This window comes from Alosa alosa, chromosome 12 (genome assembly GCF_017589495.1).
Source record: "Alosa alosa isolate M-15738 ecotype Scorff River chromosome 12, AALO_Geno_1.1, whole genome shotgun sequence".
NCBI lineage: Eukaryota > Metazoa > Chordata > Actinopteri > Clupeiformes > Clupeidae > Alosa > Alosa alosa.
This window is the reverse complement of record NC_063200.1, coordinates 2161201-2176200: the sequence shown is the minus strand read 5'-3', so window position 1 is coordinate 2176200 and position 15000 is coordinate 2161201. Positions and strand designations below refer to the sequence as shown.

The 15000-nt window shown below is 47.4% G+C and overlaps 1 protein-coding gene across 2 annotated transcripts in view; it reads left to right on the top strand.

Annotated features, from left to right (window-relative positions):
- The window catches only part of brinp1 (bone morphogenetic protein/retinoic acid inducible neural-specific 1), a 121775-nt gene that overhangs the window by 66547 nt on the left and 40228 nt on the right, over positions 1–15000 (top strand). Inside the window, exons 3-4 of one of the 2 annotated variants that reach the window (XM_048258984.1) lie at positions 3582–3772; positions 12447–12616. In XM_048258984.1, coding sequence (XP_048114941.1) covers positions 3582–3772; positions 12447–12616 — 361 coding nt within the window. Of the gene's footprint in view, positions 1–3581; positions 3773–12446; positions 12617–15000 lie in introns of those variants that run through there. The other variant, XM_048258983.1, reaches the window with a different exon arrangement.

Genomic DNA, 15000 nt, shown 5'->3' with positions numbered 1-15000 from the left:
TTATGCCCACCCACACACACGTAGAGATGTCCTTTATCATTCACCTGTGCTGTGCAGAATGGCTCTTTGATGGAAACACTGGGAGGTGGAGGAGGATGTTTTGATGGAGTTTTGGGGTAAGCCAGAGGTTGCCTCCTCACACACTAGGAGGTGGAGGAGGATGTTTTGATGGAGTTCTGGGGTAAGCCAGAGGTATATAGGTGGAGGAGGATGTTTTGATTGAGTTCTGGGGTAAGCCAGAGGTATATAGGTGGAGGAGGTTGCTCCTCACAACAGCCCCCTTTGTAACTAGGGCAGATTCCGCTGTTGATGGGGGGCCAAGATGTGGTTCCAATGAGGAGCTGGTGAATGGTGCACAGATAAGCTCAGCTCTGAAACCCTATATTGCTCACACATCACGTCGTCTGAAAAGCACATGCACAGACAGTGTTACAGTATGTACACACACACACACACACACACATGCACACACACACACACACATACAAACATGCACACTCAAAGAAAACCTTCGCATAGTCATACAAAACTGTAAATGAGTGAATACTCTTCCTCACACAAACCTACCCACACACACACACACACACACACCCACACACCCCAGAGATTTCACATGGAGACTTAATATGCCTCATTATCTGGTCCACTTTACCTTGAGCTGTGCCTTGAGATGTGTTGATGCAAAAGCAGACACAATGCAATCTGCATACATTTGTTCCCATTCCCTTGAATAGCAGCAATTAGAAAGCACTTAGATACATTTCAAACAACAGAGACAGCGAGAAGCAGTCATCATGAAACCACTGCCTTTACAGCAGACTACTGTATGAGAGAGAGAGAGGGAGAGAGAGAGAGAGAGAATGAGAGAGGGAGAGAGAATGAAAGAGAGAAAGGGATAGAGAGAGAGGGATAGAGGAGAGAGGGAGAGAGAGAGAGAAAGAGAGGGAGGGAGGGAGAGAGGGAGTGAGAGAGGGAGAGAGAGAGAGGGTAAAAAAACATAGAATGCAGTAAGACAGAGGACAGCCTGCACAATTGAATTAACATTTAGCCAGTGTTTCCAAAGGTATGGTGTGCCTAGAAATCCTCTTATATTGCCAGAGGACAAAAACCTGTTGAGAGCGATTTGCAGACCTGCCTCCTTAAAAAGGTGTCAAAATCCAAAATTGCTCTGGCACCCTCGGCACAGGAAGGGCTGGCCCCTGTGCAGGTAGAGGCTTAATCGCATGTAGATGCACACTGCTCCCAACTGCCAAGTGACATTTCCATTACTGTCTCAACCCCTTGGCCTTCCAATTTTAACAATTGTTTTGCAAGTCCCTCCTGCTAAACAGCTTTGCGGCATTCCCGGGTGAGTCCCGAGGCTCGTCTCGGCTCCAAATTAAAGGGACAACTGCGCAGCTCGTGGGATTATTTCAGACAATGAATACAAATCAAAGAATTACTCTCCCCGGGATGTTGGGATTTCACAATGCCCCTGACCACTAAAGGCTTCCTGCTGAGGCCTGGCGGTGTGCTCACGCACGTGCGGGGGTGGTGTGTGTGTGTGTGTGTGTGTGTGTGTGTGTGTGTGTGTGTGTGTGTGTGTGTGTGTGTGTGTGTGTGTGTGTGTGTGTTTTACTGACTGCACGAAGGGGGACAGGATGCCCAAATGAAACGAGAAATCACAAATGAGAGCTGGCTAGCACATATCGCCTGGTGAGCACCCGAGACTACTGGGTCTGCTTGAGTAGGAGGAAGGCAGACAAAACGCAACAAAAAAACACCTCTAGATGACCTTGGGAACTTGTGCTTATTTGCTTTGGAGAGGACTGTAGTGAATTCTGCCATTTGATATATTTAATCAACCCTCCATGACTAAGCTGAGGTGTTGTGTGTTTTGTACAGACCTGAGATGCTATAAATAAACATGCATCATATAAATAAACATGCATCATAAACATTCCTCACGGTCTCTCTCTCTCACGGCCCAGAAGGAAATGAATGCAACTTCAGCTCAAACACATGAGCTGTATTTCTATCACTCATGTGGCAGCCTCGGTGTTTCTCAGTCTCTCTTTCCTAATCTGTGGTGGATTGCTGGTAGTCTCTCTTTCCTAATCTGTGGTGGATTGCTGGTAGTCTCTCTTTCCTAATCTGTAGTGCATTGCTGGTAGTCTCTTTTTCCTAATCTGTGGTGGATTGCTGGTAGTCTGGTGTTTCTCGTCTCTTTTGTCCTAACCTGTGGTGGATTGCTGGTAGTGTAGTCTGGCAAGGGGAACAGAAGGCAGCAGCTGACTATGGCGGTACAGACGACAGACACATGACACGTCACCGTGTCCGCCGCGGGGCCCAGAAGGAGCCTCTCTCTGTCTCGCACGCCCCCCTCCCCCCACACTATGACTTTGACTCCCTTAAACAGCCGTGCTGATTATCTTAGGCCCACAGGCGACGCGCAGACTCAAGTGCTGACAGGTGCTGTCCATGGTACTTCTCACTTCAGTTAGGGAGAAAGAGGGGGGGAGGGGGTGCTGAATGGACAGCTCCTGGGGCTCAGTTAGAGAGAGAGGAGGGGTGCTGAATGGACAGCTCCTGGGGCTCAGTTAGAGAGCTAGGAGGGATGGGGGGTGCTGAATGGACAGCTCCTGGGGCTCAGATTGCCAGGATGCCATGTCAGCCCGCTGCCCATGAGCCCCAGCTCATTTCACCAGCTTCATGCAGCTGCTAGTGGGTCTATTGTTGTGGCGTCATTGGGAGGCTTTATGTGATAGAGTGGGTAATCACTTTTCACATTGAGCTCAGTCAATTTCTCTTTTTGTTGTATCTCCATTGGGCTTCAGCAGTCACTTCATTATGGAGGGGGATTGTTGAGAACACATAGTGATTCGGATACAAATGTGATGTAATCTATGCCAACTGGCAGATTAGTGGGCAGAGAAATAGCCCCTGGCACAAAAATCAGTCAGTTGCACATCTTCTCTCTCTCTCTTTCTCTCTCTCTCTCTCTCTCTCTCTCTCTCTCTTTTCCTCTGTTTTTCTCTCTTGCTCATTGCTTGCATTGCATAAACACACACACACACACAAAACAGCAACACAAATACACACACACATGCAGAGACAAACAGATACATACTTAAAGCAGACACCATCAGTGCACACAGCTTTGGCGTCAGCTGCAGCTGGCAATAGTGCTGATGAGATATCATTGTGGATGCCTTCATTTGCGTTGTAGATTCAGCCTGAGATTCCTTTCCTTCTGCGCCTCCTCTCACACCGGAGGGCAAAAACAAGGGAATGCCACTTCTCCCCCCTCAGCTTAGCTTCTGCTCTCTTCTGCTTCTGTTATTCAAGTCTATTCTTATCTCTCCTCTTTTCTTTTCTTTTTTCTCTTCTCTCCTTCTCTCCTCTCCTCTTTTCTTCTCTTCTCTTCTCTTCTCTCCTCTCCTCTCCTCTCCTCTCTCTCCTCTTCTCTCCTCTCCTCTCCTCTTCTCTTTTCTTCTCTCCTCTCCTCTCCTCTCCTCTCCTCTCCTCTCCTCTCTCTCCTCTTCTCTCCTCTCCTCTTCTCAGTTTGAGATCCACCTCTAACTGTGTCTCTTCTCTCATAGGGAGTTTGCGCGTTGGAAGGTGAGGAACACTGCCATTGAGAGGAGGGATCTGATCCGTAACCCCCTGCCTCTCATGCCCGAGTTCCAGCGGAGCGTGCGGCTGCTCGGCCGACGGCCGTCCACCCAGCAGTTCATCGACACCATCATCAAGAAGTACGGCACCCACATCCTCATCTCCGCCACGCTGGGAGGTGAGTGGGTCCAGGAGGGGTCAGGGGTCAGGGGTCAGCAGAGTCAGGGGACCACATGGGCTTTGGCCGGTTTGACTAAATCAGTGGAGGCTCATGCTCATGTTCTGTTCTATCAACCGATACAAAATGAGTCTGACAGAGTCCAGACCACTGCACAGTCCACAGAGCCTGTCACAGCCAGCCAAACAGCAGGACGGACAGGGGATTTCACGTGTGTGTGTGTGTGTGTGTGTGTGTGTGTGTGTGTGTGTGTGTGTGTGTGTGCGTCTGTCTGTCTGTTTGTGTCTGTCTATCTACTACGGCCAGCCACTTCATAGACTAGGGCACAGACAACAGGATATTTGCATTTTATATTGTGTGTGTGTGTGTGTGTGTATGTGTATTGTAGGGTTGGATAAGGTCAGTGGGGCAGATGAACACTGGGAGGTAAATACCAGTATGTCTGCTCACCTCCTGTGACACAGGAGTGCAGAGTGCAGCCTTCACACACAGTGACCAGGGCTGAGCTGGACAGAGTCAGGTTAGACAGGCGGCCATGTTTGGGAGGTCAGTCGGACAGCCTCATGGTAAGAATCAGGTTAGACAGGCGGTTAGACAGGTTGGACATGCTCACATAAAGGCACATCCACAGTCTCTGTGTTCAGCTGTGCAGGGTTGAGATGGGAAAATGGGGGAAGGGAAGGGGCATAGAATACATGCAATTTAAGTTGCCCATGAATCTCCTCTTAATCCTCTTAGAGACATCATAGTCAACATGGGGTAAAAACGTGTTATTTTTTAGCTGGCTTTTGGGCATCAAGCTTAGCAGCCAATAATGGCCTTTTCTCCCAAGAGACACCAATGTGTGGATCCGCTCTCTCATTGGGTAAAAATCTACTCACAGGCCGCTCTCTCATTGGGTAAAGATCCACTCACACGCCACTCTCTCATTGGGTAAAGATCCACTCACTCGCCACTCTCTCATTGGGTAAAGATCTACTCGTAGGCTGTGGATAATTAAGTTTGAAATGCGAGCGCAAGCTACGGAGGTTGTTCTAAGGCTACAGAGGTTGTTCTAAGGCTACAGAGGTTGTTCTAAGGCTACGGAGGTTGTTCTAAGGCTACGGAGGTTGTTCCAAAAGCGGGATGAAGCAATGATTGCCTCTCGTCACAACGCTTCTCTGACACAGAGCTGTCAGACTCAATAAGTCCAACAAGCCATATTTGGTTTTTGGTTAAAGGCCGCAGGGATGATGTAAAGGCGGATGGCTCCAGTTGCCGTATCATGTGCAGTGGCCTGTCAGGCAGTTCAAATGAATGAACTAATTATGGCACACAGAAATGTAATACGCCTGCTGAAAGAAGACGCTGAAGGAGCTCGTGTTTAATAAAAGTCAACGCCACAGTGAGGTGGACTAAAGGCTCTGGCCAACACGACGGTTAGCGCCACATTAGAACCTGCGGCAGATTCCTGGATCCCAAGGTCTCTGATGTGGTTTTGGGGTCAGCCCTTTTGCAGCCCTCTCTCTCTCTCTCTCTTTCTCTATCTCTCTCTCCCTCTCTCCCTCCTCTCTCCCTCCTCTCTACCTCTCCCTCTTTCCATCTCTCCCTGATCGTTTTTTATCTTTCCATTTTCCTATCCTGTGACACGAGAGCAGATCGGGTTGAACCCCAAGGGCGAGCGGCAGAATGATGTCCCTGAAGTCGCTGGTAGCAATCTGGCCGCTGCGCATTACAGTGTGCCATTATGTGGGCAGATAACGCCAGAGAGTGGGGAGATCACTGAGAGCTCGCCCACAGCTATTAGACGCTAAGCGGAGAGGGGCCGCGGAGAAACGAGGACGCTCCGCTAGCCCCAGCGTCCATTCTTCTTCCTTCTGCTCCACCCATCCCCCACAGAGCAACTTAAACAGTGCAGGGTGTATGCTAACCCTCGTGTGTGTGTGTGTCCGTGTGTGTGTGTGTGTGCGTGTGTGCGTGTGTGAGCTGTTGCTGACGCTGAGGCGTTTCTCAGGGCTGCAAATCCATCCGCCTGCAGCAGCATCCGCCTTGTCTCTGCGTTTAATACATATTAAAATTTTCCATTTGCCTAATTGGCCGATGACTGCAGGCTTCCTCATGCCAGTGATGCATATGCTGATGTGGGCCGAGGCGCCGTATTTCACAGAGCAGGGTGGCAGCTTTATTTTACAGACGGTGCCACGTCCTGTGAGGGTAGCACTACTCCACTGACTTTTAAATACAGACGTCCTTTATGAAAAGTGTAATGTCACTAAGAGGGATGGCTCTGTTTGCACTGCCCTGGCACATTGGCGTTCCAGTAAGGTTAAACATATTTCAATCAGCAGACACACACACACACACACACACACACACACACACACACACACACACACACACAATCAGCAGACCTTCAGGGTACAGAACTCAGCAGGGGAGCCGAGGTTCTAGTCAGACCCAGGATGCTTCGGCGGCTGCTACAGCACAGATCTTGTCCTTAAAGCAACACTGTGCAGGTGTTTTACCTTAATACAACAATGTCAGATCCCGTCGATCCGGGTACATCTCGAGAGAATCGTGAAGCATTACCTGGTTAGTAGACATAGCTCTTTGGTGGTAGTTAATTACCTGATTAGTAGATATAGCTCTTTGGAGGTAGTGAATAATCCTGGTTAGTAGATATAGCTGTTTGGAGGTAGTTAATTATCTGGTTAGTAGATATAGCTCTTTGGAGGTAGTCAATGCCTGTTGCTATTACCTGGTTAGTAGACATAGCTCTTTGGAGGTAGTTAATTACCTGATTAGTAGATATAGCTCTTTGGAGGTAGTGAATAATCTGGTTAGTAGATATAGCTGTTTGGAGGTAGTTAATTATCTGGTTAGTAGATATAGCTCTTTGGAGGTAGTTAATTATCTGGTTAGTAGACATAGCTCTTTGGAGGTAGTTAATTATCTGGTTAGTAGACATAGCTCTTTGGAGGTAGTTAATTACCTGATTAGTAGACATAGCTCTTTGGAGATAGTCAATGCCTGTTGCTAGTTGCTTGTGCTCCAAAACATGCAGCATGCATTACGACTCTCGCCAAAAATACCTGAAACTACATTAGATGCCTTTCACATAATCACAGTGGAATAGACAGATAGACTTTAGCTGCTAGCCTGGATGTCTACAATGCCAAATAGGCCAAATGTACTCTCAATACTGTTCAGCTGCATAAGGCCAAACGTACTCTCAATACTGTTCAGCTGCATAAGTCATACAGTACATTTCAATACTGTTCAGCTGCATAAGGCTGTAAATAAATCTGAATGCTACACACTCCCACACAGCGGAGCTATCAGGTGTGTGTATTATGCAAAACATGCTGCTATATATGATCCATGGGCCTGTGTGTGCCCGAGGCAGGCGGCTTAAAAGGCTCTGCACTGTTGTGGAATGGGCGAGCTTCTACTTTCTGCTCCAGCTGAAAGGCACACACACACACACACACACACACTTTAACACGGTGTGTTACACACATACACACTCACACACACACACACACACACACACACACACACACACACACACACACACACACACACACACACACACACACACACACACACACACACACACACACACACACACACACACCTCTAGCTGAAAGGCTGCTGTATATATCAGCTCTGTACAGTATTATTCTCTGCAGGAGGACTTGTGATTGGTCAGCCCCTCACCTGACCACTGCAAACACTGCGCATTATGGCTGATATGTCTCCTCATGCAGCAATAGAATAGGGCTGATATGTCTCCTCATGCAGCCCACAATAGAATAGGGCTGATGTGTCTTGGCTGCAGCGGCTGACGTTGAAACAGGCTATTTTTAAGGCTAATGGTAAACTGGCCCTCCATGTGAAGGTTGGACATGAATGCTGCTGGTGTATAGAAGATGGAGGGTGGAGGACGCAGGGTGGGGGACGATGGGGTGGGAGGCTGTTAGAGTGTGGTGTGTGTGTGTGTGTGTGTGTATGTGTGTGTGTGGTGGCGGGGGACGGTGTCCACTGAAGGGACATGTAATGAGAGCAGAGAGAAGAGAGTGTGTGAGACGAGCTTTGTGTCCAGCGATTGAATAGCCTTTTAATGAAGCCTGGATGTAGTGGATATTGGCATATACATAAGAAAGGCCAAGCTGAAAACCTGCGGCCATTTAATGGCACATTATTGTCCAGCGGGAAGGCTGTGAATGGGCGGCCGGCCTGTTGTTGATGGGCATATCACGTCATTCGTCATGTTCGTGAAGAGAGCCCACGTCTTGACCTCGCACTGGTCAATGAGGAGTGTGACCACATAACCGAATCCAGAATCGATAGCATTTAGCATCACCATAAATCAAGACCGTACGTGGCGATATATACCATTGCAGTCGTAATGTAGACAACATCAGTTGCTCCGAGGTCTGAGCTGAATACAGAACAGCAACACAAAGCTTGACTTAACAAAGGGAGGCTCTTATGGGGGATGCTCTGCTCTTATGGCTGCTCTTATGGCTGCCTGTGGAAGAGAGGATGCTCGTGGGTTAATGGAGGAAACAAAGGGATGCTCTTACGGCTGCCTGTGGAAGAGAAGAGGGGGGAAGAGAAGAGAGGATGAGGAGAAGAGAGGATGCTCGTGGGTTAATGGAGGAGCATTATCCTTGTCCAGTTTCATATGAGGGTCAACGGTGTCAGTGTAACCCTTATGTAGCCAGAGGGAATAAAGAGAGAGGGCTAGAGAGAGGGAGAGAGAGAGAGAGAGAGAAGAGAGAGAGAGAGAGAATGGAAGAGAGAGAGAGAAAGAGAGAGGGGGAGAGAGGAAGAGAGAGCAAGAGAGAGAGAAAGAGAGAGAGAGGAAGAGAGAGCAAGAGAGAGAGAGGAGAGAGAGAGAGAGAGAGAGAGAGGAAGAGAGAGCAAGAGAGAGAGAGAGAGAGAGAGAGAGAGAGAGTCTGCTCGCCTGTCTCCGCTCCTGTTACACCAGACCCATCCAGCCATGAGACATTGGCTTTGACTGCCGCTGCAGGTCAAGGCAGCAGCCAGTTAAGTGACCAATCGCGTTGCCGAAGGCGTCGTGGGCCGGTCAGATGGCGATGGTCTTAAGTGCGGGTGACACGTTTCTGAAAGATTTCCAGACAACATAGCATGCCCTTTGGACGCCCAGACCCACAAACAGAAAAACAAGTGGGAAAAAGAAAAGCTTTCAAGCTGAACATACGTGACTGGCCAAGTGTTTGCTTAAAGCCTATTCATTGTTTCAGGGCCTTTCTGTTTGTTCCCAAGAAAGGTTGACTATGATACGCTGCCATGTTCTCCTGCTCCCTGAGGAAGGGTCATTTATGAAAAGGTCACTTGCACCTCAGTAAATCAATCAGGGCAGTTTTCCACTTCATTTTCCAACACCTCTCACATTTATGGCCACGACTACAGCACAGCGCATGGAGGGAAAGTCAAGGAGAGCAACAAGAAGCCTGTTAAACATTTGCCTTCTATCACCATGGAAACACAGAGAGCAATCAATGATGATACAAATAATAATCTCAGGTTAAGACACATGAGACTCCTGAAATGGGAATGTAGGGAATAGTTGTACAACCAAATAGTGAATTCTATTTTAATAAATGTCTTCTGTCTGTCTGTCCCTCGCTCCCTGTTTCTCTCTCAAATTCAAATTCAAATTCAAATATGCTTTATTGGCACGACAAACCATATGATGCATTGCCAAAGCGTTTACAGGAATAATAATAATTAAAGAAAATACTAATACAAAATGATATAAACATGTACAAACATTGTTGGCACTTCGTCACTTCACACACACATACACACACACACACACACACACACACACACACACACACACACACACACACACACACACACACACACACACACACACACACACACACACAGCACGTCACAACCATGCAAGACCATTGTCTGTACTGCGTGCATAGGAAAATAAGACAGGACAAAAACAAAACAAAACAAACAGGAGACATGGTGTAACAGACTGGGGCTGGGGAGCAGTGTTATGTTGAAGGGTGGAGGTAGTGGGGTGATTATCTTAAGTAATGCCTTCTCTCAGGTTATGGAGTGAGGACACATAACTGGCTGCCAGTATGCATGTGCTGGTGTCCTCACCCAAAACTACAACAGTTTTTTTCTGTTCCTCCAGTTTTGTGAAGTTGGGAATGTTCAAAATGGTGAAATATTTGTCTCTTTTGGGACCCGATATTTGTCACAGTGTAGCAGAAAGTGCACCTCTGACTCCACCTCCTGTCATACAGTGACCACATGTCCTTTGCTCTTTGGGCAGCCATGACTTCTTGTGCCTGCCTTTCTCTATGGCTAGACTGTGGTCCTCAGCCTGTACTTGGTGAGGATCTGTCTCTGCTTCGTATCTCTGACAGTGTGGAGATACTCTGCCAATTGATAGTCTTTTCAGTATGCCAAATGTAACATTCTAGTTTGTGTTGTAATTTTGCTGCTTTCTTCCAGTGTTCCAAATAAGAATTCTTGTTGTTCTTGTTAATTTGGTTGATTCTGATTGGGTGGTTGGGAAGCAGTGCTGGTCTGGACAATTTGTGGGTTAGGGGTTATTGGGTTAGTTAAATCCGAGACCAACTGACATAGGGGACTGGGCTTAGGGCTGAGCTCTTGGGATTTAAGTGCTTTAAAATGTAGTGAATTTTTGAGGGGGCTTAATTTTAGATGAATCAGAATTTTAGTGATCGTTTTTGGATATTAATCCAATAGTGGAAATCGGCCTAATTCTGCCCTGCTAGCATTTGTGGGTACTTTTCTTTGGATATGTAACAAATTTCTACAGAATTCAGCATGCAGGGCTTCTATTGGGTGTTTGTCCCATCTAGAGTAGTCGTGCTTACTGAGTGGACCCCATATTTCACTTCCATAAAGTGCAATTGGCAAAATGACTGTGTCAAAATATTTTGGACCAGATTTTAAATTGGTATATCTATTTGATGAAAATTTCTTTTTATTGCATAAAATGCTGGATTAGATTGCTTTTTCTTTTAGTGCATTCACTGCAAGACCAAAGTTTCCAGAGGTTAATTTTTAAGCCAAGGTAGTTATAAGAAGTAACATTCTCTAGGCGGTGTTACCTAAAAAGTAAAAGGTGTCTGGTTCCTGAGGTCTGGGATGCTTCTGGAAGATCATAACTTTAGATTTATCAAATTGACTGTCAGGGCCCAGTTCTGACATTGTACTGCTCTATGCTGAGTCCAGGTGCTGCTGTAGGCCCTGTTCAGTGGCCGACAGCAGCACCAGGTCATCCCACAAGAGCAGGGATTTGACTTCCGTGTCCAACAGGGGTGAGCCCAGGTGTTGCAGATTGTTCCAATAACACCGCTAACTCATTTTATATAGATATTGAACAAGGTTGGACTCAAGCTGCAACCCTGTCTCACCCACGCCCTTGAGTGAAGTATTCAGTTCTTTTGTTTGCCAATTTTTTTACGCCACACTTATTGCCCAAATAAATTGATTTGATGATGTTATACATTTTACCCCCTATACCACTTTGTAGGATTTTGAAATACAATCCTTCATGCCAGTTGAATGAAAGCTTTTTTAAAATCAATAAAACAAGCAAATATTTTCCCCTTTTTTCCACTTTTTGGTGAACATTTTGGTTTATCAGGGTATGGAGGGTGTAAATATGATCTGTAGTGCGGCAATTTGGTAGAAGCCAATTTGATTTTTACTCAAGACATTGTGTTCAATAAGGAAGGCCTGTAAAGCGGGCGTTGAGGATACAGCAGAATACCTTCCCCAGGTTACTGCTCACACAGATACTCGGTAGTTATTAGGGTCAGATTTGTCTCCACTTTTATGTATTGGGGATATAAGCCCCTGTTCCAGACATCAGGGAAGCAACCAGCTTGAAAAACAAGATTAAATAACTTGAGGGAGAGCCATGTAGAATGGGTGGGCTGAATTTCAACATTTCTGTCAGATACTATCAGGACCACAAGCTTTTCAGGCTTGAGCTTTTAAGATTTTTTTTATGAGTTCATCACTTGAACTCAGATCTTGATGCTGTGATCAAAGTGTTTTTGGTGAACACAAATGGCCTCTTCAAGCTTTTGAAGGTTTAATTTGATATGTTTTGCCTTTAGTGATGTCATCTGGCATAGGTTTGTACAGGTTTTGGTAAAATGTTTTCCAGTTGTCTGGATTTTGAATTGCCAATTCTTTTGGTGGGGAATTGTTTTAAATGATTCCAACTCTCCCAGAAAGTGTTGGTTTGGAGAGAGCCCCTCGATTTCTTTGCGTTTTGTTGTAGTATTGTTGTTTTTCTTTTTAATTGTTAATTTGTAATCTTTTAGGGCTTCAGAATTTCACTTGTCTCGCACAGTATTTTTGGTCATGGTGTTTTTTTGTTTGATAAATGCCTGAGATTTTTCCTCGTTTATACATTCATGGTCAAACCATTTTTCTTTTGATGGTTTTTCTTACAGTTTTTCAGCAGGTTTGCCATTTTGGTGGCTCTGTTATATATATTGGAGATTTCCTCCGCTGCCAGATTGACATCTAGTAGTCGCCTATACCATTACATAAGTTGGTATAGGAGAACTACACTAGTAGTCGACTATACCATTACATAAGTTTCTCTCTCTCTCTCTCTCTCTCTCTCCCTCTCTCTCCTCTTCTTCAGGTGAGGAGGTTTCGACACGCAGGCTATGGCTTAAGAACGTTGACAGGAAGATGGTGAACGGCACGCAGAGTGTGGAAGCGCTGCACCAGTTGGCCTCCTCCTACTTCATCGACCGCGACGGCACCATGAGGAAGCTCCACGAGATCCAGATCTCCACCAACGCCATCAAGGTACACCTCCACCTCCTTACATCTAGCACACACACGCACGCACACACACACACACACACACACACACACACACACACACACACACACACACACACACCTGAGCACACTCCCTCCACCTATATCCAACCTCCGCCATTACAGTACCTCCAGATCTCCACCAACGCCATCAAGGTACACCTCCACCTCTTTAAGTCCCTACCCCATACCTACCCTACCCCATACCCTCCCATACCCACCCATACCCACCCTACCCCATACCCACCCATACCTCCCATTCCCACCCATACCCTCCCTACCCCATACCCACCCTACCCCATACCCTCCCATACCCACCCATACCCACCCATACCTCCCATACCCACCCATACCCTCCCATTCCCACCCATACCCTCCCTACCCCATACCCACCCATACCCTCCCATTCCCACCCATACCCACCCTACCCCATACCCTCCCATTCCCACCCATACCCACCCTACCCCATACCCTCCCATTCCCACCCATACCCACCCATACCCACCCATACCCACCCTACCCCATACCCTCCCATACCCACCCATACCCACCCTACCCCATACCCCATACCCACCCATACCCACCCATACCCACTCCTACCCCATACCTCCCATTCCCACCCATACCCACCCTACCCCATACCCACCCATACCCTCCCATACCCACCCTACCCCATACCCACCCATACCCTCCCATACCCACCCATACCCACCCATACCCACCCTACCCCATACCCACCCTACCTCATAACCACCCACCATACCCTCTCTCCTCCTGCCCTCTGTTGCATGACTTACATCCTCCTCCACCCCAGACCTCTGCTCTCCCCATCCCCACCATCTCCTGTCTTCCTAGCTCTCTTCCAACACCCCCGTGGGCTGCATCTGCCCTGCCCCACCCTGCATCCGGGCTTTTGTGGGGTGAGTGACAGGTGGGTGAAGGGCCACTGGCAGACAGGGCTGGCGGTAGCAGGAAGTCAAGCATGACGACATGAAGCAGAATTGACACTGGCTGCTGACTCAGAGATTGGGGAGGGGGGGGGGACGGAGGAGAGGTTGGGGGAAGGAGGCAGGTCGCTCACGCAGCACATTGGCGCAGGTTAAGTATAGCCACATTGTCTGGAGTTATGGAGCAGCAGCCTGACAGACCCCAGCACTCAGGAGAGAGATGGCTGCAGCAAGAACACACACACACACACACACACACGCACACACACACACACACACACACACACACACATACATACACACACACACACACACACACACACACACACACACACACACACATACATACACACACACACACACACACACACACACACTACTTTATGGTACTTTATGGATAGGGACTTTACATACTTTTAGACATGACATGGGAGTGAAACTTGAGCAACACCTTTTCTGTCATTTCATTTTGGGCAGACATCTTGTCCAATAAGCTCCATCTCCTCTGTGGTAAACCGCTCCGTTGTAGAACCATTACTGAGCTGGGTGAGGAGGTTACTATAGTAAAATGGAATCATTATGATCAGCTGACATGAGAATGGCTTTATTGCTAAATTCCCTAATTGCTTAGCCAGTTATCGCTTGATTGCACTCGGCATTGTGTCAGTGAGACGTGCAAACGCAGACATCCCTGCCAATCCAGCCCTATTCCAACTGTGTGCAGCTCATGTGCAAAGCCTTGTTGCTTTCAAATTAGGGCCCTTTGTGTTCAGGCATCTGCAATTATCCATTGGTGAGATTTTTTGTGTGCTTGCATGTTTATGTGTGTGTGTATGTGTGTGTGTGTGTGCGTGCGTGTGTGTGTATGTGTGTATGTCTGTGTGTGAGCATGAGCCTCTATCGATATCTGCATGTTTGTGTGTCCTGGAGCTGCAGACTTCAAAGATAATGCCCACTTTCTGCCAGGAATTGTTTCCCTCTCACTATAGCTGATTAATAATTTAGGGCGTTTCACACAGGCTTAATGTGCTGCATATCTTATGGCCCGGCTCCCTAAACAGAGACAAACAGCTTCTTTTCTGAGTGCATAAGCACATCCCTATCTCACCCTGACTCGTCTGTTTGGATTCACATTATGAAGTGGCCCAGTCAAATGCGGCGTGTTTCTGTAATTGTGATTTAAAGAGGAAAAGAACAATATGCTCTTGAGAGCGCTGATAAGAGAGACACAGGCGCACATCCCCGTTTTTTAATGACAGCCTTCGAAGAGACACTTTAAAGGGAAGACGGGGGGTGGGGAGAGGAGAGAGCAGCACGCGCGTGGCCCGGATGAAAGCCGGATCTGGGCCAGATCGGGCCCAGATGCCTCAGCTCTGCGCCGGGTCAGGGCCAATTCTGCTGCAGCTTTTTTACGCTATTTGG